This window comes from Lepidochelys olivacea, assembly GCF_965140295.1.
Source record: "Lepidochelys olivacea isolate rLepOli2 genome assembly, chromosome: 14".
NCBI lineage: Eukaryota > Metazoa > Chordata > Testudines > Cheloniidae > Lepidochelys > Lepidochelys olivacea.
The window spans coordinates 34606930-34634483 of NC_140424.1; the positions used below are offsets into that span (position 1 = coordinate 34606930).

The 27554-nt window shown below is 54.0% G+C and overlaps 3 protein-coding genes across 6 annotated transcripts in view; 2 read left to right on the plus strand and 1 right to left on the minus strand.

Moving 5' to 3' along the window:
- Positions 1 to 27554, plus strand: part of LOC311530631 (C-type lectin domain family 2 member D-like) — a gene marked incomplete at both ends in the record, with an annotated part of 432554 nt that overhangs the window by 314167 nt on the left and 90833 nt on the right.
- The window catches only part of LOC311530626 (maestro heat-like repeat-containing protein family member 7), a 94269-nt gene continuing 67847 nt past the window's right edge, over positions 1133 to 27554 (minus strand). The window contains exons 1-11 of one of the 4 annotated variants that reach the window (XM_084647453.1): positions 13696 to 14148; positions 9183 to 9278; positions 8306 to 8410; positions 7783 to 7918; positions 7459 to 7553; positions 5855 to 6007; positions 4818 to 4963; positions 4250 to 4440; positions 3384 to 4109; positions 2530 to 2775; positions 1133 to 2425 (exon numbers count right to left, since the gene is read on the minus strand). In XM_084647453.1, coding sequence (XP_084503579.1) covers positions 4868 to 4963; positions 5855 to 6007; positions 7459 to 7553; positions 7783 to 7918; positions 8306 to 8410; positions 9183 to 9278; positions 13696 to 13713 — 699 coding nt within the window. In that variant the 5' untranslated portion in view covers positions 13714 to 14148 and the 3' untranslated portion in view covers positions 1133 to 2425; positions 2530 to 2775; positions 3384 to 4109; positions 4250 to 4440; positions 4818 to 4867. Of the gene's footprint in view, positions 2426 to 2529; positions 2776 to 3383; positions 4110 to 4249; positions 4441 to 4817; positions 4964 to 5854; positions 6008 to 7458; positions 7554 to 7782; positions 7919 to 8305; positions 8411 to 9182; positions 9279 to 13695; positions 14150 to 27554 lie in introns of those variants that run through there. The other 3 variants (XM_084647454.1, XM_084647456.1, XM_084647455.1) reach the window with 3 other exon arrangements.
- Positions 24949 to 27345, plus strand: LOC311530208 (maestro heat-like repeat-containing protein family member 7; the record flags this gene model as incomplete). The annotated part of the gene is made up of 4 exons (XM_084646680.1): positions 24949 to 25317; positions 26658 to 26762; positions 27150 to 27285; positions 27338 to 27345. The coding sequence occupies exons 1-4, from the start codon at positions 25216 to 25218 to the stop codon at positions 27343 to 27345; spliced, it is 351 nt and encodes a 116-aa protein (XP_084502806.1). The 5' UTR covers positions 24949 to 25215.

Sequence of the window (27554 nt, forward strand, 5' to 3'; positions counted from 1 at the left end):
AACTCTGCAAGTTCTCTGCATGCCTCTGCAAGTGACCCCCATGCCTCTCCATTTCCTTGGCCACATGTATCCCATCCCCATGCTGGCGGCTAATCCAGAAAAAGGGGGAAAGAGCTCACCACTGCGACCAACTGAGGGATGTGTTGGGGTGAGATCAGCTGGTCAAAGCAGGCAATAGGGACAGAATCGGAGACTTGAAGCTCCTCGAGTGACCTCTGACCTTTCCAGACCTGCCCTTCAATCAGACACAGCCATTGTCAAGTTGAATGTGATAGTAACTTGACCCATTTTAAACCCTTCACCACACAAGACAAAGCCCGTAGGATTCATCATGAACTATTTATTTCTCCTCCTCTGGATTCCTGCAGCCACCAGCCACCTTGGAGCTTTCCCTCGTCTCTCCCAGGCTGTGCTCACTTGATGGCAGGAGCTCAGCGGAGGATCCAGCTTTGCTCTTTCGCTTCCATTCTTCACGCCTTTGGGTGGCTGCATTTGCAACTGAGCAACCTGATGGAAACACTGAGTCCTCTGTCTCGGCAGGCAGGCCCAGCCGTGAAAGCCAAAGACTCCCTGAGAACAGGGGGAGGTTTGCCTGAACTCTCAGGAGTGGAGGCTTAGCCCATAGGGCAGGGTTACCATATTTGAATTTTTCAAAAAAGAGGACACTCCGCGGGGGGGGGGGGGGGAGGGGAGTTGTAGCCCTACCCCCTATCTACTCTCTCCCACTTCCTGTCCCCTCACTGCCCCCCACAGAACTGCTAACCCCTCCAACCCCTGCTGCTCCTTGTCCCCTGATCGCCAACCCCCCCAGACCCCGCCCTCTGTCTAAGCCTTCCTTCTTCCTGTCTCCTGCTTAGACCCCCCACCCTAACTGCCCCCCTAGAAATTCCCCCCGTACCTGTCCCCTGACTGCCCCGCCCCCTATCCACACCCCCACCCCCTGTCAGACCCCCAGGTCTCCCACACCTATCCAACCACTCCCTGTCCCCTGACTGCCCCCGCAGAACCCCCGACCCATCTAACCCCCCTGCTCCCTGTCCCTTGTCTCCCCCGACCCCTCTCCATATGCCCTCCCCCTGACCCATCCAACCCCTCCTGCTCCCTGTCCCCTGACTGTCCCTTGGGACCCCATGCCCCTTCTCCAGCCCCCCGGCCCCCTTACCCTGCTGCTCAGAGCAGTGTGTTTGGGGTGCGGAGCCAGACACAGTGCCGCACTCCCCCGCAGAGCGCACAACTCCCCAACCCCTGCCCCCAGAGTGCTGCATTGGGAGGGAAATCCCGGCCCTCTGGAGAGTTTTACAAATTCCTCCTGGAGGGCGATTTAAAACCCCAAAAGCCGGACGTGTCCGGGAAAATCTGGACGCATGGTAACCCGACCACAGGCAACTCCAGGATCTGCAGCTGCTGCCACCTCTATGGTGATTCCTCCAACTCATCACCAACCAGCTCTTCCCCATTCTGCCACCCGGCCCCACGGTCTGATCGTGCAGGAGAACAGAAACCCTTTGGGACAGCAGGAGAGTCTCCTCAATGCCACACTCTTTGCATGTCTTCCCTCGGTCATCGGGAAACACGACTACCCTGCCCCAGGAGTCTCTCAAGGAGCTGCCGGCGCAGTCACTGGGCACCCACTCGTAATGGTCTCGGGCAGTGGCATTGCAGAGGGAGCTGAGCAGACCGTCCCTTCTGTGACTTCCTGAATTGCTGCCAGGACTGATTCTCCTCTGCACAAGGGAGAGTCCCAGAGAAAAAGCAGCTGTGGTGGGGGAGGGGGCAAGACAAGCTCTCCCCCTGAGCCCTTGACTAGCAGGCAAGCAGGACTCTGGGAGCCAGGGATCGGTGTGTCTTGCTGGGAGAGCAGAGCTGGAGAGCAGAAAAGGGCACTGGAGGAATTGTAGAAAAGTCAGTGTCATGGCCGAGTCATGGGCAGCCAGATCTAGTGGTCAGAGGCAGAGTCCACACTCACGAGACAGGAGTCGAGAGTCAGCTGGGTCAGGACACTGGAAGAGCAGAAGCAAAAGACCAAATTGTGTTCAGCACCTCAAGTCAGATGAGTCACCCCGAGTGCAGATGCCAGGAAATCAAGCCTGGGGAGTGGGAGCAGGAATAGCTAACACAAGGTCCAGAGGGGGCTGGTGGGAGCTCGGGTGTTCAGGCAGCTTCTTGTTCCTGCTGCTGGTTTAAGGAGGTCCTGGGGGCCGATTAGCTGCTCTGGGACTCTGCCAACAGAGCCTCAAACTGGGTCTGGACTTCATCAGTCCGAGCTAAGCAGTTTTTTATAGGCTTCCAGGTGGCATGCTGGAGGGTGGCTGCTCCCAGGAACCGTGCAGACCTGGGTTAATGACCCATGGGTCATGACAGTGAGTGATTTCTCCCCGCTCAAACCTCCTGCACAAAACAGTCTCCAGGGTCCTGGACGCATCCTCTGAGAATAAAAAAACACAGTCATGAGGACAAATAGGCTATGGAACAGGAGCCCCCTCTTTGTTGCAACAGCCCCAAGTGCCCAGAAGAGTGGATGGTTCTTACCTCCAGGACATGCCTGGAATCTTCCATCTAAGCCTCACTGGGACCCCTGTTTCTTGGTCTGACAGGATGAGATCATCTGTCCCCACTGCCCCCTGAATTGAGCTGACTGCAGCACACATCTGTGTAAGAGGCTGGGCCAGAGAGATGTTACAGTCAGGGTTCAGGCAGCCCAGAAGGAGAACAGAGGGTCTGAAACCAGAAGATGAAGCAATCAAATCCGCAGATTCGACAGAGAAGTTTTGTACCCTACAGGGACATCAAAGATGGTCTGTTAGGAAAGATGAGATGTTAGTCTGGAAACAGCTAAGGCAAAGATTGTGACTTGTTAAGGTTCAGTTTAAGTCACTACAAAGTGTGTTGTGTTTTGTTTGTCTGTTTGAAATTTGTCTTTTTCTCTTGCTTAGTTTCACTTCAATCTCTTCTTTGTTACTGTGCTTCCCAAAGCACCTCAGCGTTGTGTGTTCGAGTGAAGTGTGAGTCTCCAGCCTACCCAACAGGCTGAGCTGTGCCCTGTCTCTCTGAAGGTAGCGAATAAGTTCTGAGCGGTGCTGGGCCCAGAGTCCAAGGGCAGTTCACCAGACATCTCCTGTGAAGCCCAAAGAGACTAAAGGAGCAGGAGAGATTCAGGCCCCACTGATCCATGGGAACTTCCCACAGAAGAGGCTACACAGGGCTCCAGACACAGCCAGCAGGATCCCTCCCACAAGCTGGGCCGTGTCCTTCCCCTCCCAGCCCCACAGCTTCCTCCCCACCCCAGCCTCAGGAACCCCTCCCACCTCCCTGCTCTCCCCACTCATTCTCCAATACCAGGCTGTTTCCAGAATGGAAGCAGGTGCGTACCAGAGTTCACTCACCGCTAGATGCTGGCCAGGCCTCTTGTCACCGCTTTCTTGCTGGGCTAGCAACCCCATTGATACTCACTCTTGCAGTTTTTTGGCTGAGAACTCAGCCCTCCAACCAGGTGACTGGCCTTTACTCCACTCCTTCCTGGGTCGTGCTCCTTCCAAACAAAGTCCAAAAATGTCTTGAACAGAAACAAGGCCTTCCAACCCCGTGGGGAGTTCTTCCTCCGCCTGATTTCGGCTCGGCCTGCCCTTCTTGGGTTTCTATGGTCTTCTGTGTCCCCTTCCTTAGGGACGGTGAGAGAACCCAGTCCTACCCTGGACTCCAGGTTTTGGCCCAAGGCCGTCGACTGAACAGCTCGCTCTGCTTCTGTACTTTTGCTGCTGCTTTCCCTTGTTTCCCCTCAGGTGGGGCTCACTTGGTCATCAATTTGGCCTAGCCCCAGGCTAGGCAGCCATATGCCAAGCCACCCTGTTAGATACCCTCCTCCTTCCAATCCGGTCCAGCCCGGCTGACAGGTTTGCTGAGGGGATGGTCCATTGCTGATCAGAAGGAGGTCAGAGTCTGTTCTCTAGGAGCTGAAGGTCCGTTTGTCCTGCTGCGGGAAGTGGAGCTGGAGAGCGGAGAAGTTAGGTGAAAGAGACTGCATGATGGAGTTGGAGACTGAGGGATGGGAGCCTCCTCCCAGAAACGCTCCCAGGAGAACAGGTTTGAGGAGTTCTCTGGGGAGTCGCTTGCTAGGAAAAAAACAAGGGTGGCACATTCATGGAGATGTCTCTGTCCCAGGGATGGGAGAAGTTCCCAGCCAGGCTATGCAGCAGGGATCCCATTTCTCCCCCAAGAAACCCAGATGCCCAAAGAAGTCAATGGCTCTTACCTTCATGAGGGAACGGGGTCTTCCCTCTCAGCCTCTTTGAGAACTACCACTGCTTGGTTTCCTCGGACAAGGGACCTGCCCCCACTGCTCCCTGAGGTGGTTCAGCTTATGACTGCAGCCATCTGGGAGGCTGTCACACACCCCAGGGCCTAGAAGTCGTGGGGGGAGGAGGCTCCTCTTCATGTCAGACTCTGAGAGCCCAAAGAAGAATAAAGGGCAGGAGATGAAGCTAGCCCTGAGCCTCTGTCCCATCCTCACCTCCTCAAATGTGGAGCTTCCTGAGCTTCAGTTGGGCAGACAGTCTGTAGCCCTGACACAAAGGTCTTTCTGCGCCATCTGGGGCAGGAAGATCTCTGCCTGGGAGCACGGGGAATGGGATGGGGGTGAGATCAAGCAAAGAGGGGAGGGATATGGGTGGGAGGGAAAGAGCTCCTGCCCCAGATGGAGGAATTTGAGGGGCCAAGGGAAGGACCCGGCTCCACAGAGAGGGCAGAGAATTTCTGTGAGTGCCAGGGGCCTCCATTTCCGCTTCCACTAGCCCCGCATTTACAGTGAGAAAGAGCAGTACCTGCAGCAGGGAGCGGGACTTGCTGAACAGGGAGGGAACCTTTAAGAGCATCAGACGAGCCACAGCCCTTGCAGCGCCTCGGGCATCTGGTGCAAGTGCCTGATGATGTGAAGCTGGCCCATGACCTTGGCTGTGACATCCTCGTACTGCAGGGGAACGAGAACATGTCAGAGACGGAGACACTGCCCAGGAATCAGGGAGAATTAAGGGCACCTGGAACCAGCACCATCATTTCCACCCAGCAGCTGCTCATGTCTGAGTGGTGGATTCACCCTCCTGACCCCCAGGATGGAGGCTTGCTGTCCTCTCTAGTGACCTCCAGTGCCAACCCCCCTCCTTGTCGGGTGAGCTTCTGCCACCTCCCCATCAGTGCCCCTGACAGCTGTTCCACCTCCAACCCACCTGGGGACACCGCTCAAGTTCGTAGAACCCTCTCCTCCACCCCCACCTCCATCCTCACCCAGGTAGGGAAGAGAGGGGGCTCTAGCAGGGTGGCGGGGGGCAGGAGGGTTTCTGGCAGCAGTGAGGTGGGATGGGGAGAGCTTGAGACCTTTCCCCAAGTCACCCCAGTGACAAAAGCTGATGGCAGCCCTCGTGAACGAGGCAGGTCAGTAGCCCCTGCTGACTGAATCCTCCCAATCTCTCGAAAGCGGGTCTAGCCCTACCAGCAGCAACACCAGCTTCCCACGCCCATGTGCCTCAGCCCTTCCTGCTCGGTCACCATCACCAGTCAGTCCTTGGCCTCCCAGGCTGCCGGGGAAGGGAGCAACTCTCGAGGGTGGCTCAGGTGACATGGACACTAGGCTATGGGGAAATGGGGGCAGCTCTGTGGGGCAGGAAAGGTTCCCAGAGGGCTCTTAGGGGACTCTCCTGTCCTTTCCAGGAGTGATAGCAGAGCACCACATCCTAAGAAGAGAAGTCCATGAAGTCCAGAAGTCCCCACTAGGCTCCTTGCCACCAGGCCAGCGAAAGGCGATAGGATGGGAATGAGGCCCTGGCCCCCACCCCAAGCTCCTGAGTCGATTGCAGCTGCTTACCGTGAGCCCCATCAGTTGCGGGGCTTCCCCCAGGAGGGAGTAGACGAGCACCAGCCCAGCCTGGCTGACACGCAGCACGGGGTCGTGGATAGCCAGCACTGCTGTCTGAAGGAAGGATCTTTTCTGACTGATGGAGAAGAATTTTCCAAAGACCTAAAACCAAGAGGACACGGGACTCGAGCAGATTGGCCACAGCCAGCCTCCAAGTCCTGGCGGTACAATGGTGTCTAGTGCCCCAAAGGGCGGGGAAGAGAGCTGCTGTGGCCAAGGCACTTCATTCCCCAGGAGGCTTTCAGGGTCCCAGGGCTCAGGGAAGCCCCTTTATTAAGAGGTCGCAGATGCTGAGGGACCAAAGACTCCAGTGGCTCTTTCAGAAGGGCAATTTCTGGCAGGGGCCAGGATGGGCTGGAAATGGATCTCTAATGTGTGTGAGCAGGCCCACTCTGCTGTGCAGGGCACAGAGATGACAGGGGACCCTGTGTTGCTTCCAGCAGAGAGATCTCCTGCACCTCAGCGGCTAGAGGAGTGTGTGTGTTTGTTGTGTGGGGTGAGGGGGTTGGAGCTGACAGACCAAAGGTCTCTTCACCCCAGCTTAGTGATTTGTCTCGTTGCTGGGAATGGCCTCTGCATCTCCTTGGTTTCTTCACAGGGAATCCAACCTGCAGCCTGACAAGGACAAGGAGACTCATGGCCCAGTCCCCATCCCAGATGCTCCTCGGAGACGTTTCTTCCGCGGCAGCAATTCAGCTTGTGTGAGGCGGGACAAGCTCACACAGTCTCTCTCACGGGGCGTCTGTGGAGCAGCGTTCTGTCGATGCCCTTGTCGATCCAGGAGCCACTCCAAGGCCTCCTCTGTGATGTTGTGGCAATCACCCATTTCACCTTTGACTCCAGGCTGGGGGCACTGTGTTATGGTGTGTTCGAAGGTTTGGATATTCTCACCACAGTTGTGAGACGGGGCGGAGAGGGGTCTTTGATTTTCTACTTGTGCAGCAAGTAGCCGCAACTTGGCTCAGTGACAATGTGCTTCTTTGGAACTGTGGCTGAGGTCCAGATACTCTGCCATTCCCTGGCCAGGGCTGGAGACATGAGGGGGGCGCATGTGGTCCATATTGGCTCTGGAGCTCACTATGTCCCCTACCCAGTTCCCAGGTTGGGGCATTCTGCTTCCTGACCGGCAATGGAATTGGGCAAAGCCCACCTCCTTTCTCTGCTTCTACAGGGTGCAGGGAATTAAACAAGGGTCTGATCAAGCAATCGTGACTGACTGACTCAGGGCTCTCCTCTCAGACACTTGGGGATCAGCCAGGGGGACAAGGAGCAGAGAGACACCCAGAGCCATAATCCTATATTAACTCACCCACCCGGAGATTTTCCTTATGCCACAGAGCAATGCAGCCATGTAAGACACTCAAATCACGGCAACTAGCGAGGTTCCAATGTGGGACCTTTAGCACCAGCCTGTCCCACTGGTTGCTGGATGAGGAACTCTGAACTGGAAATAAGGAGTGGGCTCTTTTCCTGTCTCCAGGAGGCATCCACTGCAGGGAACCCAGCCAGCCACACCCCCTGAGCTGTGTCATGCCCTGGCACAGTGCCCTTACCTCCCCCACTCTGGCTGTATTCTTGTAGCCTAAGAGCCTTCTGTCCTGGTGCCAGTCATAGCACCAGAGATCTTCCGTGTCATGTATGGTCAGGCCTGGAAGAGAGAGAGAGAGAGAGAGAGAGACTTTTCTCATTCTGGTTGAAGTTTCTGTGTCCTTCCAATCCCATTGGTGGCTCCACAGTGGAGTGGAGAAGAACAGAGGCAGAGAGAGACTTGTCCTCCAGCTGGAGTCAGTCTGAGAGAAATTGTCTGGGGTCCCATTATCCACCTGTGGTCACTCTCAGTCCCCTATTGAGTTCCGTGTCCCAGCTGGGTTCCTTACCCCTCTGTTGGAACAGCAGTTGGTAGAGCCGGTAAGTCCCCTCCCTGGCCTGCCGGCTGATGTCCTTGTCTGGATCGCTGACAAATAGAGCCAGCTGGGCCACATGGTGACCCATTCTGGGGAACTCGGCTGAGATCTAATGGAAGGGAGAGGAGAGGGGACTCCATCAGCATTTTCCTGTCAGCTCCCCTGGGCCAGAGGGCTCCTTCCCCTTAGCTCCTCTGCAGGAGATGCTGGGGAACAGGAGCTTGAGATCGACCCTTCATTTGCTCTGCTGCCAAGGGAGCCCGGAGCTGCTTTGGGATGCCAAGCAGGGGTGGAGCATGGGCTACTTAAAGGCCCAGGGACAACACTGAACCAGGACAAGTAGAACTTGACTCAAGCCTAGCTCTCTCCCTGCTCTGACTCTGCCTCCCATGAAGAACCCTCCTAAGCCACAGCCCGGCAGCCGCAGATCCTGCAGCCCACTGGAGCCAGCCCGCCTCCATCTGGAGAAAGCAAGCTGGGGTCGGAGGTCACTTACGTCAAACTCAGGGAGGGAGACTGTGTATCTCAGCAGGGCTGTGCTGCTCCTGATGGCCCTGGCTCGCTCCTGCGACACCCTGGACACGACCCACAAGTTGATATTCTGCGGGGAAAGGAGGCAGGTCAGAATCAGTGGCCAGATGCACCTGCTTTGCAAATGAGCCCCCCACGCCCCCAGCCCCAGGGGCCTGAGACATTCTGCACAGGGGGGAATAGCTGAGGCCTTGATGGCAGAGCTTTAGAAGGGAATTCTTTCCCCCAGGACACAGCTTGTACCCTGCAGGTCACAACTTGTCAGCGTCTCTCTAGATTGGGACAATGTTCGGGGTCGGGGCTGGTCCCCTCCTCCCAGAACTCCTGATTCCTGAACAGTTCACCAGAAAGGGGACTGAACCCTCGGCCCTTCCCTGCTATGAAAATCCTTGCGGGGATGGAGGGAGTGACTGAGAACACAATCCCCCCAGGAATTTCAGAGCAGATCAGAGGGAAGGGCTGATTCCCTGGGCTCCTCCTGTTTCTCTCGGAAGGAGCGGAAGGAGCGTGTGCCTCTTCTCTGAGAACCATCTCCCAAATCTCATGGAGTGTGTGTGTTGGAGGCGGGGGGGTGGGGGGGAAGGGTGGGTTTTCAGACTCTCACTCCCCAAGACAGCCAGGAGCCCTGTGGTTAGTGCTCAGCAGAACCAGGCAGAGCTCTGGCTTGAAATCCCAGCTCTTTCCTCTGTCCCTCAAGAAGGAAGGACCTGAAACTGCATTGCACTGACCTCCCCAACCAAGGATGGCCCACTGGGGACCGAGCTAGGAGGACAGAGTAGAAAATGGATCTTCCAGTCTCTCCTTACCAGTCCCCCAAAGACTTATGGTCAAATGGGGCTCACCTCCAAGATGAAGTGGAGCCTGTCTGTGTCTGGGGACTCTGCCAGCAGATTCCCCAGCATGGCATCCAGGACCTCTGGGATGACTTTATGCAGAGCCTGCAAAGCATGGGTCAGAGTTAGGGAACCTGGGCCTACACGTGCCACAGGATGGGAAGAGGGGTCTCTGGGAAGCACTGGGGAGACTCCAAACACATCTCCTGGCCTCTCTTCTTCACATCCCACGGCAGGCAATTCGCAAGAATTGATGACCCCTGGACCTTTGATCTATGAGCTTAGCAGGTCTCTGCAGAGGGCCTTGTATGCAGAAGAGTATGAAACAGCCAAGTTGCTATGGATGGAAGTTGGGCTTCTGGATAAAACATGGCTTATGAAAGAAAGAAAGAAAGAAAGAAAGAAAGAAAGAAAGAAAGAAAGAAAGAAAGAAAGAAAGAAAGAAAGAAAGAAAGAAAGAAAGAAAGAAAGAAAGAAAGAAAGAAATCCACCAGCAAATGTTTTTCTACATTTGCAAATATATTGATTGCTATTACAACACAGAACACAAAGGGCACAGTGCTCACTTTACATGATTATTTTTGATTACAAATATTTGCACTGTAAAAATGATAAAAGAAATAGTATTTTTCAATTCACCTCATACAAGTCATACAATTTAACTGGGAATTGGTCCTGCTTTGAGCAGGGGGTTGGACTAGATGACCTTCTGGGCTCCCTTCCAACCCTGATATTCTATGATTCTATGATTCTATGAAGTCCTGTAGTGCAATCTCTTTATCGTGAAAGTGTAACTTACAGATGTGGATTTTTTTCTTACATAACTGCACTCAAAAACGAAACAATGTAAAACTTTAGAGCCTACAAGTCCACTCAGTCCTACTTCTTGTTCAGCCAATCGCTAAGACAAACAAGTTTTGTTTACATTGACGGGAGATACTGCTGCCCCCTTCTTATTTACAATGTCACCTGAAAGTGAGAACAGGCATTCGCATGGCACTTTTGTAGCTGGCATTGCAAGGTATTTATGTGCCAGATATGCTAAACATTCATCTGCCCCTTCATGCTTCGGCCACCATTCCAGAGGACATGCTTCCATGCTGATAATGCTCGTTAAAAAAAATAAATGCGTTAATTACATTTGTGACTGAACTCCTTGGGGGAGAATTGTAGGTCTCCTGTTCTGTTTTACCCACATTCTGCTCTATATTTCATGCTATAGCAATCTCAGATGATGATCCAACACATGTTCATTTTAAGAACACTTTCACAGCAGATTTGACAAATTGCAAAGGAGGTACCAGTGTGAGCTTTCTAAAGATAGATTCAGCACTCAACCCAAGGCTTAAGAATCTGAAGTACCTTCCAAAATGTGATCGGGACGGGGTGTGGAGCATGCTGTCAGATGTCTTCAAAGAGCAACGCTCTGATACAGAAACTACAGAACCCAAACCACCAAAAAGAAAACCCTCTGCTGGTGGCACCTGACTCAGATGATGAAAATGAACATGCCTCGGTCCGCTCTGCCATGGATCGTTATTGAGCAGAACCCGTCATCAGCATGGACACATGGCCTCAGGAATGGTGGTTTAAGCATGGAGGGACATATGAATCTTTAGCACATCTGGCACATAAATATTTTGTGCAGTGCCATGCAAACGTCTGTTCCCACTTTCAGGTCATATTGTAAATAAGAAGTGGGCAACATTATCTCCTGCAAAATGTAACCAAACTTGTTTGTCTGAGCGATTGGCTGAAGTAGGTCTGAGTGGACTTGTAGGCTTGAAAGTTTTACATTGTTTTATTTTTGAATGCAGTTATTTTTTGTACATAATGCTACATTTGTAAGTTCAACTTCCATGATAAAGAGATTGCATTCCAGTACTTGTATTAGGTGAATTGAAATATTCTCTTTCTTTTGTTTTTTACAGTGCAAATATTTATAACCAAAAATATGAAGTGAGCACCGTACACTTTGTATTCTGTTGTAATTGAAATCAATATATTTGAAAATGTAGAAACCATCCACAAATATTTAAATAAATGATATTCTCTTATTGTTTAACAGTGCAATTAAGCGCGATTATTTTTTTTAATCGCTTGCCAGCCCTAGTAAAAAGCCTTCAGGCTCAATGTACTAGTGAGGGCTTTTCTCAGGGTCAGCACTCAAACAGCCGGGCACGCTGTAGGTCAGGAAAGCAAGGTGCTGGGAGGCCAGAGAGGAGAGAATTCACTCCAAGTCTTTACACGGAGTTGCTCTCTTACGAATGATCTGCTCTAACTCAGTCACAAGTTCTGGGCTCGATGTAGGAATCACTGGCTGGGAGAAATCTCTGGCTTGGTGCATTCCAATGTAATTCCTTGAGGTTTGACGGTGTGAGCTTATAAAAGCTGAACAGGGACAGACCCAGGCTGTTTCCCAATGGGAAACCTCAAGGGAAACTCAGTGTTGAAACAAATAAGACGGATGACACCCCCGATTAAGGCAGAACTGAACCCAGAGACTCAACCTGGCTGCTGGGGGCGCTGTACCTCTGCTGGTGTCAGGATTCAGCTGGGAGTTAAAAGCAAGGTCCCATTATGGTCGTTACAAATCCTATGGCTCTTCTTTAATGGGGGAGATCTGAGTCAGTTCAAATGACAGTTTGGGGGACTACAATTTGGCTCCCTCAAATGCCCTGTGAAATTCCAATAGGTGAGTGGATTCTGCTTCAACCATTCCCCTAAGACATCGTCTGCCCGTGTTGTGTGCTGCTGAACAGTTGTGGAGTTTCACTCCAGAGGTGGCTGCATGTCAGTAGTGGGGGGAAAGGATTCCCATAAGTACGGCGTGGTTGGTAAAGCACTTTGGGATCCAGCCTCTAGAGCAGTTGTATTCTTTATTACACTATTGTCATGATTGTCTGTGCTCCAGCAATGGGAATTCCTCTTCCCACTAGAGGTCACTGCTGCTCCTCTGCACAAGCGGCTGAGAATTACTTATTGTGCTTCTCCTGCACACTCCCTGGGGAAAGGATTGTCTTTCTGTGATGTGTTTTTTATGGCATCTGGCACAATGGGGCCTCCATCCCTGAGGCAGGACTGCAGTGGAAAGAAATAGGGTAGAGCTGAGAGGTTCCTGTCCTGGATCGGGTTAGAGGTTGGTCTAGGGATGCTGCGCACAGATAGTAAGACAATCTCTGCCACAAAGAGCTCCCAGCCTGAACATCTGATGTGAAACGGGTGGAGAGAAAGAGGAGGACGGCAACAAGGAAAGAGAGAGACCAGCTGGGTAATTCCTGTTCCTAGACTAACTTCCACTGGTGGAAGATACAAACTCGGAGCTCCACAGAGCTCGTCTTCAGGGCTGGGGGAGGACATCAGAGGAAACCTGAAGAAGAGCTCTGTGGCGCTCCAGAGTTTGTACCTTTCACCACCAGAAGTTGGTCCAAGAAAAGCTATCAGCTCCCCGCCTTGTCTCTCTCACATTCTGGGACCAGCCCGGCCACAACACCCCTGCCCCCGAGAAGGGAGAGGAACCCGGCCATCGGGGTACAGACAAAGGCAGCCACAGCCTGGGTCTTTCACCCACCACCTGGGAGAGATGAAGTGAAAGAAGACAGGGGTGCTGGGGGTGTACAGCGCATCACAACGGTACCCAGAGCATTCAAGCAGATTTAAAGGTGTCTCTCCCCCCGCCCCCCCAACTTAAACATCACCCTGGCGGTGGAACATTGTTCTCCCGCTGGAGTTACGAGCCGAGCGAGCCCCCCCGCCCCAGCCAAGCCAATGCAGGGTCAGACACCGACTCCCCTTCACCCGGAGAGCTCCCCACCACACGGCCTGTTCGCGGCTCCTGCTCGCAGCCCCCGAGGGGCTGAGCTTCTCTCGCGAAGGCTCCTGCAAAGACCCCGGCTACCCTGTCCCCCAGGAGCCTGCCCCCCCCAGCTGCCGTAAGACCCCCCCCCAGCCACGAGCATGGGACCCCAGAGGTTGGAGGGACCGGGGCAGGAGGCCAAGCGATGCGCTCCGCGCTCTGGGCCAGGCTTCTTGGGAAGGGAGAAGTGACGTCTGCACACGGGGTTGATTTGTCCCCCAAAGGGAGGATTTGCCAGAGAACAGGAGCCCTTTCTGAAAGGCAGGACGTCTCGCCGACTTGGGAGCAATTCTGTGTGTTTTACTGGGTTTTCTGGCACGTCTAAAAGCCACTGTTCGTTTCCTGGACCCCGCCCCCCCCCAGGCTCTCCTTTACCCAACACCTCATTTTGTGGGAAACGAAAATATTCAAGCTCAATTTGTGGCCGAAGAATGGACACACAATTCAACAGCGGCTGCTGTACAAATCGTACATCATTCACAGACATTGAGACGCCCTACAGCCTGCCTGTGGGGGCTGTAACTATAATCACAGGGCTGCGATGACACTGGGATCTTCAGAATAACCCCCCGTCTCCACCCTAACCCCAGTCCCTCCATTGCAGAGCGGGGGGGCGGGGGGAGTCAGGTTCCCAGGGCACTGCTCTGGAGGAAGATCACAGCTTACCTCCTCCAGGGACTCCATGGCTGCAGCAGCCTTTGCAAGGCAGGTCCCTGCTCCATCTCCCCCTCTCTGTGCATTAGCTGAAGGGGGGAACCCCAACTCCCCCCTTCACACACATCATGTCTTCCCCCATGGCTCGTGCAAGGGAAAGCGCCCGAAAAAGCCAGCCGCAAGGAGAATGAAACTACACAGCACGGGGGAGATCATACACCTTATTAGCATATTGCTTCTGATTGGACAAGGGGCAGGAGCGCCGCAGGGGGAGGAGGGTCCACTTGCTCTGGCCCAGGGCCCCAGGAAACCCTCGTCCGCCTCTGCTCGTCTCGCTATTGGCCTAGTTTTACCAGGGGCTGCCTGAAAGCACTGGTGACCTCAGTGCAAACCAACATTCCAGACAGTGACGTCTTCATCTTGCTCTATGGAGTGTACACCGACATATACATTTCCAGCTGATTTCTTTTATAATTATATGGTAACAACGAGAGAGTCAGCAATTTTTCCATAGTAGTGGCTGTGTGACACTTTTGTATTTTTATGTCCGGCTTTGTAAGCGAATGGTTTTTAAGTGAGGTGTAATTTGGGGGGGTGCTGGGGGGGTGCTGGGGAGGTGCTGGGTGTTGGGGAGGTGCTGGGTGCTGGGGAGGTGCTGGGGTGCTGGGGAGGTGCTGGGGGGGTGCTGGGGTGCCATTTCAGATGGGGGGGCAACTGGGGAGGTGCTGGGTGTTGGGGAGGTGTTGGGGAGGTGCTGGGTGCTGGGGAGGTGCTGGGGGTGCCATTTCAGATGGGGGGCAACTTTAACAGGTACTACTTAGGCATCTGAAAAATCTAGGGGTTTTTTTTACAGATAACTTGGAAATTAGCTGACAGGAGCACTGTATCTAATTCCTATGTAACTGTAACCCTTCTGCATGTCAGAGTTAGCAGCAACAAGGGCCAGGTTGAGTATCTAGGGGTTTCAATAACGCAATACAAAACCAGCTCGAGCCCCCACCCAGAGACCTGGGAGAATTACAAACCACCCCCGGGTGCCTCCAAGAGGCAATACTTCCCCTCTCGCAAGCATAGAGTCTGAATGTAGCAAAAGCCTTTTAATAAAGGAGGGAAACAATGCGGCATTATGCTGAGGAAACACCACCCACAGGATTCATAACACAACCCATGAGCAAAAGACCCACCCCCAAGTAAATCTGGCAGGGTCCTTTTCCCCTCAGGGTCTTGAGCCGGTGAGAAACGTGCAACCCACGCCGGGCTCGCTGGGGGAGCTCCGGGACACTGGGGGGCAGGGGCTGGAACCCCCCCTCCAGAGCCCCCCCCGCCAGAACCCCGACTCATGGGCTGGGCAACGCCGTTTGGCGACCGCTCCCTCAAAGGGGCCCCCTCCCCCTCTTTGAGCTGGGGGGGCTCTGTCTCCCCTCTCCCCTCCCCTTCCGCCTCTCCGGGCTGGCGGGGCGGGGGGGCCCTCTGTCCCCCGCCTCTAATTCCCAGGTTTCTGATGCTTGAGTTTTGCTGATGCCCACGTTCTGGAAGGGAAGGAGCTGTCCCTGCCCGGCAAGCCGGACCTCTGCCTGCATGAAGTCTCTGCTGTTTAACTGATTTCAGATTCCTGCCCCTGGTTGGAGCTGAATTCACACTGCTGCGGGGTGGCGGGCGGGGGACAGTCTCTCAGAGCCCCACAAGTCTTGTCCATCCCAGCAGCCTTTCATCCCTCTGGCTCTCTGTCTGTGCATGCTCAGTGTAGTCCAGGGGTCCTCAAACTGGGGGTCGTGAGGTTATTATGTGGGGGTCATGAGCTGTCAACCTTCACCCCCAAACCCTGCTTCATCCCCAGCCATTATAACAGTGTTAAATATATTAAAGTGGTTTTTAATTTATAACGGGGGGGTTGCATTCAAAGGCTTGCTGTGTGGAAGGGGTCACCAGGACAAAAGTTTGAGAACCACTGAAATGGTTCAATTAATTTTTTTTTTTTCGGAAAAATTGGGTGTTTGATTCAAGGCAACCTTTTGTGGAAAGTGTCGACTTTAATAAAAAACATTCACTGTCTTCTTGGAAAAAAACAAAAATTGTTCTGTTTTCAATCATTCTGGACTAATTTTTTCTGATTCTGGTAGAAGATTTTTGCGGGGTTGGCCATTTTTCTCAGAAGTTTTTCTTGTTCTAGCCCTCCTGGATGGGGAGAAAAGCTTGAAAAGGTGACCCCTAAAGGCTCCACCACCAGGAGATCAAGAACAGAACCCACAGTTGTTTTCAAAATCTCATCTTGTTTAAGCCAATCTCATGGTTTTGGGGGGCTCTGACTTGTGATTTTTGGTCACTGGGAGTTGGCCACATGGGCTAGAACCAGCTTGGCCAGGATCCAGATGTTAACCCCAGTGTAGAGGGCCCTGGCAGTGGCCCAAATCCAGCAGCTGTGGGGGACAGGAGAAAGATTTGATGTGTTCCCTGAGGTTCAAATTAGCAAGAGAAGCGGCCGGGGAGACGCATTCTAAACTGGGGGATCAGTGACATTCAGGGTGAGGCAACATTGAAAATACTCCGCAGTGTTACAGTTACTTTGCTCTGACACTCTCAGCCCTGGCGGAGGAGAGCCGCCGGCCCTTCCCTGAACACACCCACAGATACCCCTGCTATGGGGGTCCAGAGCTAGGAGCGGGGGCAGGGGGACCCCTGGGCACCAACTCCTCACCGCACTCTCCTCTCACTGTTCTCTCTCTCTCTTTCCAGATCCAGCCAGCCGGAGCGGGGTGGAAGCTCCTCCCGCCCTACAGGGACCCCTTGCTGCAGCTGTCGTGAGTAAGTGTTGGGGAGCGAACCCCTGTGCCAGGCCGGGATCTCGGTGTCTGGGGTGGGGGATTTCCTGGGTGGTGTCTCTGTTCTGCGCGCTCACAGCCCCGCTTTCCTCTCTCTGTTAAATCTCCTGAGGTGGGATCCACCTTCCACCCCTCCTCTGACCTGCCTGTGCCCCTCTCCTCCCTCTGCCAGGGGCTGCTGCTGCTGACTCTGCTCTGAGCTCTGCCTAAGGCTGGGGGAGATGCACTCGGCCCCTGGAGGGGTCAGGAACCGAAGGTAGAGAGCATCTTGCAGGGGTTCCTGTTTCAAACCGATCGCTGCACCCAGGGCCTGTTGCACTGGGAGAGCCATCGAGGGCCTGATTCTGGGAGCTGCCTCCTCTGAGAATCGGCCCAGAGTCGCCTGGGAACTAGTTCATGGTTTGAGATTGTCTAGCTCGGCATTTGTCCAACTGGGAGTCCTGACCCAAAAGGGGGTTGCAAGGCTTTGGAGGGGGGAGGGGGGGTCAAGAGATCACAAAAAATATTCTCAGGGGAGGGGGGCAGGAGGGGAAGAGGGCTACAACAGCTGCCCCTCTCCAGCTGCCCAGCTCTGAGGGCAGTGCCCCGCCCATAGCAGCCCAGAAGTAAGGGTGGCAATACCATGCGTATGTTTCTATGAGTCCGTACAGTAACTTGCTATGACTGTTTGGGGGTCGGGGGTTGTCATAGCCTGAAATACTTTCAAAGTGGGGCCAGCAAAACCAAAAGTTTGAGAAGCCCGGGTCTAGCTTATTCTGATACCTGTTGCTCCCAGCCTTCCCCCAGCTGGTTTTATAGAACTGGTGAGGCTCTTCCTCCCCATCTAGTGTCCGATGATAGTAAAGCAAGAGGGAAAAAAGTGATCCAGGCAACTACAGACCCATTCATCTAAGCAAAAAGAAAAGGAGGACTTGTGGCACCTTAGAGACTAACCAATTTAGTTGAGCATAAGCTTTTGTGAGCTACAGCTCACATCATTGGGTGCATTCAGTGGAAAATACAGTGAGGAGATTTATATACACACAGAACGTGAAAAAATGGGTGTTATCATACACACTCACTTCAAATGAGCTATTACCAGCAGGGGAGTGGAACGGGGGAAAGAAAACCGTTTGTAGTGATAATCAAGATGGGCCATTTCACTCTCACAAATCTTGGGAGACAGGCCAGTCCTTGACTACAGACAGCCCCCCAACCTGAAGCAAATACTCACCAGCAACCACACACCACACAACAGAACCACTAACCCAGGAACCTATCCTTGCAACAAAGCCCGTTGCCAACTGTGTCCACATATCTATTCAGGGGAGACCATCATAGGACCTGATCACATCAGCCACACTATCAGAGGCTCGTTCACCTGCACATCTACCAATGTGATCTATGCCACCATGTGCCAGCAATGCCCCCTGCCATGTACATTGGCCAAACCGGACAGTCTCTACGTAAAAGAATAAATGGACACAAATCAGATGTCAAGAATTATAACGTTCATAAACCAGTCGGAGAACACTTCAATCTCTCTGGTCACTCGATCTCTGACCTAAAAGTTGCTATATTACATGAAAAAGACTTCAAAAACAGACTCCAACGAGAGACTGCTGAATTGGAGTTAATTTGCAAACTGGATACAATTAATTTAGGCTTGAATAAAGACTGGGAATGGATGAGTCATTAAACAAAGTAAAACTATTTCCCCATGTTTATTCCCCCATCCCCACCCCCCACTGTTCCTCAGACGTTCTTGTTAACTGCTGGAAATGGCCCACCTTGATTATCACTACAAAAGGTTTTCTTCCCCCCCGCCCCCCCGCTGGTAATAGCTCATCTGAAATGAGTGTTTATGAGAACACCCATTTTTTCACGTTCTGTGTGTATATAAATCTCCTCACTGTATTTTCCACTGAATGCATCTGATGAAGTGAAGTGAAGCGCATCCAACTATACTCTTAGCCCAGCAAAAAGGATCTGTCTATCTCGGGGCCTCTCCTTCTGCCCCTGCACTTATTCCCTTCACCTGGGGACAGGTTCAGTTGAGCTACTAACCCTTTCATGGCCATCTCACCCTGGGACAGCCTGAAACTGGAAACCTGTGCTCGAACAGGAACTGTTTGCTAGGAAAGGAGCTGAAGACACAATGGAAGAGGAAATCCTTTGGACTGGATTGAAATTATTCCAAAGGAAAGTGAATGAGAGAAAATGTCCAGCGTTACCCTCCTAGTGAAAGAAAAGAATTAAGGTCAGAAAGGACCATTCTGTCCATCTTCTGTGTAACACAGGCCCTAGAACAGCACCGAGCACTTCCTCCAGAAAACCTACGACATGGGACTGAGCCAGAGCACGTCTTCTGGAAAGACATCTCCATGCATTAGAGCCAGCTGGTCAGAAACAATCTTTCTTCTGCAGTGACGTGAAGTTAAAGGACATGGAGAGGAAGAAAACCTCGACTCGGGTTGTTGCTGGAGCTGAAGCAGAGAGGCCAGGACTATCAGCAGATCTGCCGTTTTCTATTCCTGGCTTTTTGACCATGAGCGAATCTCTTTGCTTCTCTGTACCTCAGTTTCCACGACTATAAAATAAAGCTAATCAAGGTTCTGTTTTTTTCTCTCCTCTTTTTCAAGACGGGACACTTAGATACATTTGGGGCCTGTCTACGCTACCGGTCTAGAATGTATTTGTAAGCTGATGACCCCCACATGTTGTTCAGAAGCTATGGATGACACAAGCTCCTAAGGTTGTTTTGTGCTTAGCCCCTATGGCATAGCTGGGCTGGGCGGCCTTTTCTCGCTGTGCTGTGTGGAGCAGGTTCTGGGCACGAGGGATATGAAGAGGCTGTCAGGGACTAATTCTTGAAAATAAATATCAATGAACTGCAACCCAAATAAAAAATCACTGCTGCTAACATTGGTGGGTGATAAAATAGTAGCAGAGTGGTAATTAATGATGAGGACAGGGCAGTGACACAGAGCAATCGGATCCCTTGAGAAGCTGGACCCATTCAAAGAAAACAAGTTTGAAAAGAACCAAAGGAAGGGTCCTATAGCTAGCAACAAAGCTCAAACATCCAATGTAGCTGGACGGGGCAGGACATCAGCACTGCAGGGGAGGGGTGGGTGTGGCAGTGACATCACAAGGGCCTTTGGCAGGACCTCAGCCTATTGGACAAAGCTGGTGGGGAGGCGATGACCTCACAGAGAGATCTTGACATCAGCCAGGCAGGACAGGGGCGCAGGACAGGGGCAACCTTGGAGATCCCTGTGGCTTTGCTTCAGCACGTCTCCTTCTCGAGGTCTCTCCTGGAGGACTGAGAGAGCATTCACTTGCACGTAAGTGAGCGCAAGGAGGACCCTCTTCGGAGTTTTCTCCTTTTCTTTTCGTGGTTTTGCTTGAAAACAGACGTCCCTGCATAGAAGGTAAGAGCCTCAGAGAGGTTTGGAACCTGTTCAGTCTGATCCATCAGGTGCTGGCTGACTTTTAGGAAAGGAAAACATTAGATTGTGGGGGCAGTATTTTATTTCTGACCTAGGACTTTGTCCCTTAGAATTACTGGGGACATTGGGGTTTCTCCTTTTTGTTTTCCCTTTTCCTCTGTCCCTCCTACCTTTCTCTTCTTGCTTCCTTTGCCCTTTTCCTCTGCTCTCCTGCCACCACCAGGAGATCTGTGTGTGGAGCAGGGGCCGGGGCGGAGGCGGTGGGGGTTGTGGGAGGCCCTCACAGAGAGGTGAGACTGGACTAGTGCTCCGAGAGTGATCCCCTCGGTGGTGACCAGGGCCATTCTTTGGGCTATTTGATGAGAGCCCTTAGCCTCCCACCCCTCAAAGTCCCAACCTTGATTGGCTGAGGAGGGGGCTATTGACAGGAAGGAAACTCTGGTCTTTGTTGTTCTCTTTTATGACCAAGCAAATAAGTCACAACCAGTTATATGTGTGACCAATGTTGATGCTGCTCTCCATTCACTGTCTCGGAGCAGTTCATAATCCTCTCGAACATTCCAATTCTTCTGAAATACTTGCTGAATAATTACTAGGAACAATTGTTAGTCTGTAGCTCATTTGAGAGCAACTCTGCTACTGACTGGCTGCATCAGCAAAGACAAGTCACTGCTCCTTTCTCAGCTTCGTTTCTCCTTCTGTCAAGTACAAATAACAATTCTCTCCCACCTACCTCGCCATGGGTGGATGCTGAGGATCCACTGAAGAGTGTCACTCGGAGCAGTGCAGACTAAGGGGTGTCCTATCACACTGAGCCATAGCAGATTATGACCTAATATTCAATCTCATTTGTATTTTATTGTTTTGAAATTGTGAAGAGCAGCAACTACTTAGCTCAGACTGAAGCATCTCATCTAATTTTCTAGAGCATAGTGTCTCCCCTTTGTGTACGATGAGACAGTTTAATGCACTATGATAAACAGGAGATGCTCTTCTTTTGCAAACAACTATTTTTGCAAAGAATTTTCCTCCTACTTGTTACGATTTCAAGAAAGAAAGTGGTTTCGTCTGAATGGATTTTCTGACAGAAAACGGTTTCCATGCAAATGTTCACACCTTATTTCCTGGGCTTTATCGCTGCCTCCGGGGGCGGTGCGGGGGGTTGTTGTCTGTTAGAACAGGAGTCAGGACTGTTGTCTTCTCTTACTGGCTCCGACACCGCTTTGCTGTGTGACACCTTGGGTAGGTCCAATGGGAACAGGGTCAATTCTCTAACTCCAGGCAGTAGTGAGCCTGGGTGAGATAAGGTATGTTAAGGCCGTCTGCGAAGGAGAAAGGGATGTTTCCAGGTGCTGAATGTCAAGAACTCTAAACTTTGCTAAAATGGCTAGTCTCGAGAAACAAGAACTAGTTGGGTCCAAACTTTAACCATTGTCTTTTTTAAAGCCCATTCAGGGATGTGATTCCCAGAGAGCCATAGAGAGGGGGAGCAACTTGCCCAAAGTCCCACAGATCAATAGGTAGCAATGGAAGCAGGAGTGACCCTCCCTCTCAAAGGCAGGGGGACCAGCCATTAGGGCCTGGTTGCAATTGCCAGCTGTGGGAGGGAGTGTGCGGCAGTGGTTAGTGAAGGGGTCCATCCATGGCTCTGAGACTCAGTGTGACCCTGAGCAGGTAGCTGAGGCCCGTTTGCCGTCAGTCGGGTTGGGGTCCGATTGCTACAGCCCAGCGGTGTTGGGAGGTTCCAGGAAGGTGTGTAAAGAGCTGGGATGTCAGGATCCTGGAGGTGCTGACATCTCCGCCCTAGGGCAGTGTTCTGCACCCCCCTGCTGCTGGCTGAGTTTCTCCGTCCCTTGGCAATAAGACAGATGCTTGTTTTCACAGCCAGTCAATCGCCCTCGTGTCATCACCCTGCCTGCTGGCTGGGCAGGGTAACTCCTGAGGTCACCACCCTCTCCAGCCTGCCTTGGGCTTGGAGAGTGAGGAGGAGGGCAAGGGACGTCTGCTGACCCTGAACATCCGCCATCCATCATCCCATCACTGAGAGCAAGTGAGTGGCATTCGGGTTCCTCGGTGGCTTCCCCTGTCTGTCTGGGGAGAGGAGAAACAGGGGGAGAGACTATCTCCAAAGGGGAATTTCATTTGCAAACAGCCCCCAAGAGCCCCTCACTCTTAGACCGGGCAAGGGCTTCTCCAGAGCCGTCTCCAGTATGTTTGGAAAGGGTCCAGCAATGGGGCTCCCAGCCCTTCCCATGTGGGACACTGTTCCCCATGCTGGGAGTCTCTGAGCTGGGCCAGACCCTGTGAGGTGCTGAGCATGGAAATCAATGGGGAACAAGGAGGGCCCTGGTCTTCCTGTGCTTAGGGTCTTTGTGACTTTGACGTGGAGAATGGTTTCGCAGGAGAAGTCCGGGCTCCTGGGTTCTGTTCCTTCTCTAGCCTGGGCGGGAGAGTGGCCTGGGACGACAGGAGGGGGCTGCATGTCCGGAGTAACCGATGGTCTTTGGGACTGACCCCATTGCTGGAAAAGGATGAGACTTCCTGGCTATTGCAGCAGCAGGGATTACGAGGGGGAACGTTGGGAGCAGATCATGCAATGAACTCCTGCCCGTGTGTGTAGATGGCACTCCCTGCACTCCTGTGGGGACAGAGGGGGCGGCTGTGGTTGGAGCAGGGAGGAGGAGGGACGGAAAAGGCCCAGGAGTGAAAGGCTGCCTTGAGCCCAGACTCAGCCCTGCTCCCCGCTCGGTTCCAGGATGGCCAGGCTCCTGCGGATGTTGCGGAGGAAGGCTCTGCAGGTGGCCCCAGAGCCTGAGGGAAGCAGCTGCCGTCTTCCCAAGGGGCAGAGCAAGCCCTGCGTCCCCGCTGGCGGGGAAGCAGCTCCCGTCCAGGCCAGACGGCGGAAGTGCCCGGCCTTCTGGAAAAGGACCCCGGCTCCCGGCGCAGGCGCCGAGCTGGGAGAGGCCCCGACCAGGCCCCAGTGGAGCTGGCCCAGGCTGCGGTTTGGCAGACAGGACCCAGCCCAGGAGGGGCGCCGGGCAGGGTGGCTCTGGGGCTGGTTGTGTGGGCAGCAGCGGCCCCAGGAGCCCAGCCCTCCTTCCCATCAGGAGGCCTCGCCCTGCCCGGTCTCTGAGGCCCTTCCAGCCCCCGCCGGCCAGGAGGGGGAAGGTCCCTGTCCCAGCACCGGCAGCTCAGCCTGGGACAGCGGCAGCACCTGGGCCTCTGGCAGCAGCCAGGCCGATGGAGGCCACTGCTTTGTTCCAGGTGAGGAGCCAGGCTGGGCTCCGGGAGGGCTGAGGACGGGATGTGAACACCCTGGGCCCAGACGCTCTCCCAGGGATACGGGGGGGGGTCCCCAGCCCAGGTGTCTGGCCTGAGCCGCGCGAACCCCACGGACAGCAGCAGCCGTCACACAGCTGCCCCTTCCGCACGGGGACCTGGGGGTGGGGGCGTGAAGAGCTGCTGCCAGTTGGTCCTTGCTGCTCCGGGCGGGGGGAACAGGCACCTCCCCTGGAGTCCTGGGCAGGGGAGGGGGGCTCTGCTCTCGGCTTCGGCAGCTGTTGGGGGCTGAAGGCATCCCTGAGAGGGAGGTTTGGGGCCCGATCTGCCCTGGGTGCCTGAAGCGGGAAGGGGGGTCTTGAATCCTGCTCTGCCCACCACGCCCCTGTCCTTCCCTCCCTGGTGCAGGGACCCCCCTGGATTCGGAGCAGGAGGAAGGGGTGGACGTGGCCAAAGATGAAGCTGCTCTCAAGCTCATCCGAGAGCAGCTCCAGTGCAGAGATAAGGTACAAATGTTCCCCACCTGGGCTGGAACCAAGATTGCCCTGTCCCTTCCCAGCATCCCTCCCCGCCGAGGGTCTTGTCCCTTCTGGTCCACCACCCCTAATGGGGCCCTTTTACATCCATGATGTGGGACCCCCAGATGGGGGTGTTTGTCCCACAACAGCCGAGGTCGTCTCCCCCCACAGGCTCTGTCCCAGTTCCTGATCCTGCTTGTGTAGGAGTGGGGGGGGATTTGGAGAATAGGCGGGTCCCCACAATCCCCCATTGAGGCCTGAGCCCTGGAGCTGGTGTGGGTGGGGCAGGAAAGTCCCTCGCTAACAGGTTCTCTCTCACTATACCCCACTCCCGGTGGGTCCAGGATGAGGGGCAGCAGCTCCTGTTCCTTCAGGCCATCTACCCCGCATGTCTGGCTGCACGGGAGAGAGGGGAGGACACGCTGGAGCCGCGCTGCTGCAAGGCGGCTGTGGTGAAGAGGATCGTGGTGAGTGAGACACGCCATACGGCAGCTGGAGGGAGGAGAGAGACATGGGATTGGCAGGGGTATGGCCGGGCTAATGGGTGGGTGCTGAGTACTGTTGGAGGGGGCAGCAGAGGGCAGGGATTGCTGTCGCTGAAGACTTGGGAGAAGAGAAGGGAGAAATTCTGAGATTGGTGGGTAGTGGGCAGGGGGGGGATTCTGGGGATGGAGGGCAGCTGAGAGTGGGGGACAAGGAATCACATGGTCCCAGATCGGTCATCAGGATGGGGCTAAATGGGGGAAGTTTTGACAGGGAGGAGGAGAGAAGGGGATTGGGAGTGAGCTGGACAGGAATCCGGGAAGGGGGACAAGTCGGATGGGCAGGAAGGAATCGGGGGAGCGGGAGGTTGTGGGGGATCCTGCTGGCCATGTGGGGCACTGGCTGTGTCATCTCCTCACTAGGAGGTGTCAGTCGGGCCTGAATCTTACACGCTCCTTTGTCTCCTTCGCGTCTCACAGGAGCTCATCGAGGAGCTTCCCGATGACTCGTCACCCAGCGCCATCCTCGCCCACTCCCTGGCTGCAGTGGGCAACCTCTGGTACCGAGACAGCCACACCCCCAGACCCCGCCGGCTCCCCTCACCCCAGTGCTGCTCAGGCCAAAGGCTGGGAGTCACCATCAGTGTCCCTCCCAGGTCACCTCCCAAGAGTGGCGCCTCTGGCAGAGATGGTGGGGTGGGAAGGGTCACTCTCTCCTGGCAGGGCTCTTCTTTTCACTTCTATAACATGACAGGGGCCTTGGGGAGAGGCTCACTCCCGGGCTCAGATACAGGAGGGGCATCAGGCTCCAGGGAACAGGAGCTATTCCTGTCCGACCACTGTCTGTCTGGGATGCCTTGGCCTTGTCATTCCCTAACTAAGTGCCTCAGTTTCCATTCTCGCCAGCCTGTGCCTCTATCCCTGTGGGTTGGTGTCCGTGTTGGCGACAGTCCCACCCCTGTACTGCACAGTCTAATATCAGCTCCTCTCTCTTGCCAGCACCATGAAACCTGCCCTGGAGCCAGCCCTAGAGACCCACCTCTTGCGAGCTGCCCTTCACTCCGTCTTCACCCTGGGCACGGAGAAGGACACCACCGACATCCAGGTACCTCCTCCTCCTCCATCCTCTTACTTTTCCTTGGTCCCTGCTCCCTTGATTCGCTGGAGCTCCAGATTTAGGGGTGGGGTGACAGAGTTGGAACAAGTTGCAGGGTTGGATTCTTCCCTCCAGCAGGGAAGAGATTACCCCTCCCTGGGGGATTTCTTTCTTTCTTTCTTTCTTTCTTTCTTTCTTTCTTTCTTTCTTTCTTTCTTTCTTTCTTTCTTAATCCATGTTTTATCCAGAAGCCCAGCTTCCATCCATAGCAACTTGGCTGTTTCATACTCTTCTGCCTACAAGGCCCTCTGCAGAGACCTGTTAAGCTCATGGATCAAAGGTCCAGGGGTCATCAATTCTTGCGAATTGCCTGCCGTGGGATGTGAAGGAGAGAGGCCAGGAGATGTGTTTGGAGTCTCCCCAGTGCTTCCCAGAGACCCCTCTTCCCATCCTGTGGCACCTGTAGGCCCAGGTTCCCTAACTCTGACCCATGCTTTGCAGGCTCTGCACAAAGTCATCCCAGAGGTCCTGGATGCCATGCTGGGGAACCTGCTGGCAGAGTCCCCAGACACAGACAGGCTCCACTTCATCTTGGAGGTGAGCCCCATTTCACCTGAACTCTTTGGGGGACTGGTAAGGAGAGACTGGAAGATCCATTTTCTACTGTGTCCTCCTAGCTCGGTCCCCAGTGGGCCGTCCTTGGTTGGGGAGGTCAGTGCAATGCAGTTTTAGGTCCTTCCTTCTTGAGGGACAGAGGAAAGAGCTGGGATTTCAAGCCTGAGCTCTGCCTGGTTCTGCTGAGCACTAACCACAGGGCTCCTGGCTGTCTTGGGGAGTGAGTGTCTGAAAACCCACCCTTCCCCCACCCCTCCAACACACACACTCCATGAGATTTGGGAGATGGTTCTCAGAGAAGAGGCACTCGCTCCTTCCTAGAGAAAGAGGACCCCAGGGAATCAGCCCTTCCCTCTGATCTGCTCTGAAATTCCTGGGGGGATTGTGTTCTCAGTCACTCCCTCCATCCCCCCAAGGATTTTTGTAGCAGGGATAGGCCAAGGGTTCAGTCTCCTTTCTGGTGAACTGTTCAGGAATCAGGAGTTCTGGGAGGAGGGGACCAGCCCTGACCCCGAACATTGTCCCAATCTAGAGAGACACTGACAAGTTGTGACCTGCAGGGTACAAGCTGTGTCCTGGGGGAAAGAATTCCCTTCTAAAGCTCTGCCATCAAGGCCTCAGATATTCCCTCCTGTGCAGAATGTCTCAGGCCCCTGGGGCTGGGGGCGTGGGGGGCTCATTTGCAAAGCAGGTGCATCTGGCCACTGATTCTGACCTGCCTCCTTTCCCCGCAGAATATCAACTTGTGGGTCGTGTCCAGGGTGTCGCAGGAGCGAGCCAGGGCCATCAGGAGCAGCACAGCCCTGCTGAGATACACAGTCTCCCTCCCTGAGTTTGACGTAAGTGACCTCCGACCCCAGCTTGCTTTCTCCAGATGGAGGCGGGCTGGCTCCAGTGGGCTGCAGGATCTGCTGCTGCCGGGCTGTGGCTTAGGAGGGTTCTTCATGGGAGGCAGAGTCAGAGCAGGGAGAGAGCTAGGCTTGAGTCAAGTTCTACTTGTCCTGGTTCAGTGTTGTCCCTGGGCCTTTAAGTAGCCCATGCTCCACCCCTGCTTGGCATCCCAAAGCAGCTCCGGGCTCCCTTGGCAGCAGAGCAAATGAAGGGTCGATCTCAAGCTCCTCTCCCCCAGCATCTCCTGCAGAGGAGCTAAGGGGAAGGAGCCCTCTGGCCCAGGGGAGCTGACAGGAAAATGCTGATGGAGTCCCCTCTCCTCTCCCTTCCATTAGATCTCAGCCGAGTTCCCCAGAATGGGTCACCATGTGGCCCAGCTGGCTCTATTTGTCAGCGATCCAGACAAGGACATCAGCCGGCAGGCCAGGGAGGGGACTTACCGGCTCTACCAACTGCTGCTCCAACAGAGGGGTAAGGAACCCAGCTGGGACACGGAACTCAATAGGGGACTGAGTGACCACAGGTGGATAATGGGACCCCAGACCATTTCTCTCAGACTGACCCCAGCTGGAGGACAAGTCTCTCTCTGCCTCTGTTCTTCTCCACTCCACTGTGGAGCCACCAATGGGATTGGAAGGACACAGAAACTGCAACCAGAATGAGAAAAGTCTCTCTCTCTCTCTCTCTCTTCCAGGCCTGACCATACATGACGCGGAAGATCTCTGGTGCTATGACTGGCA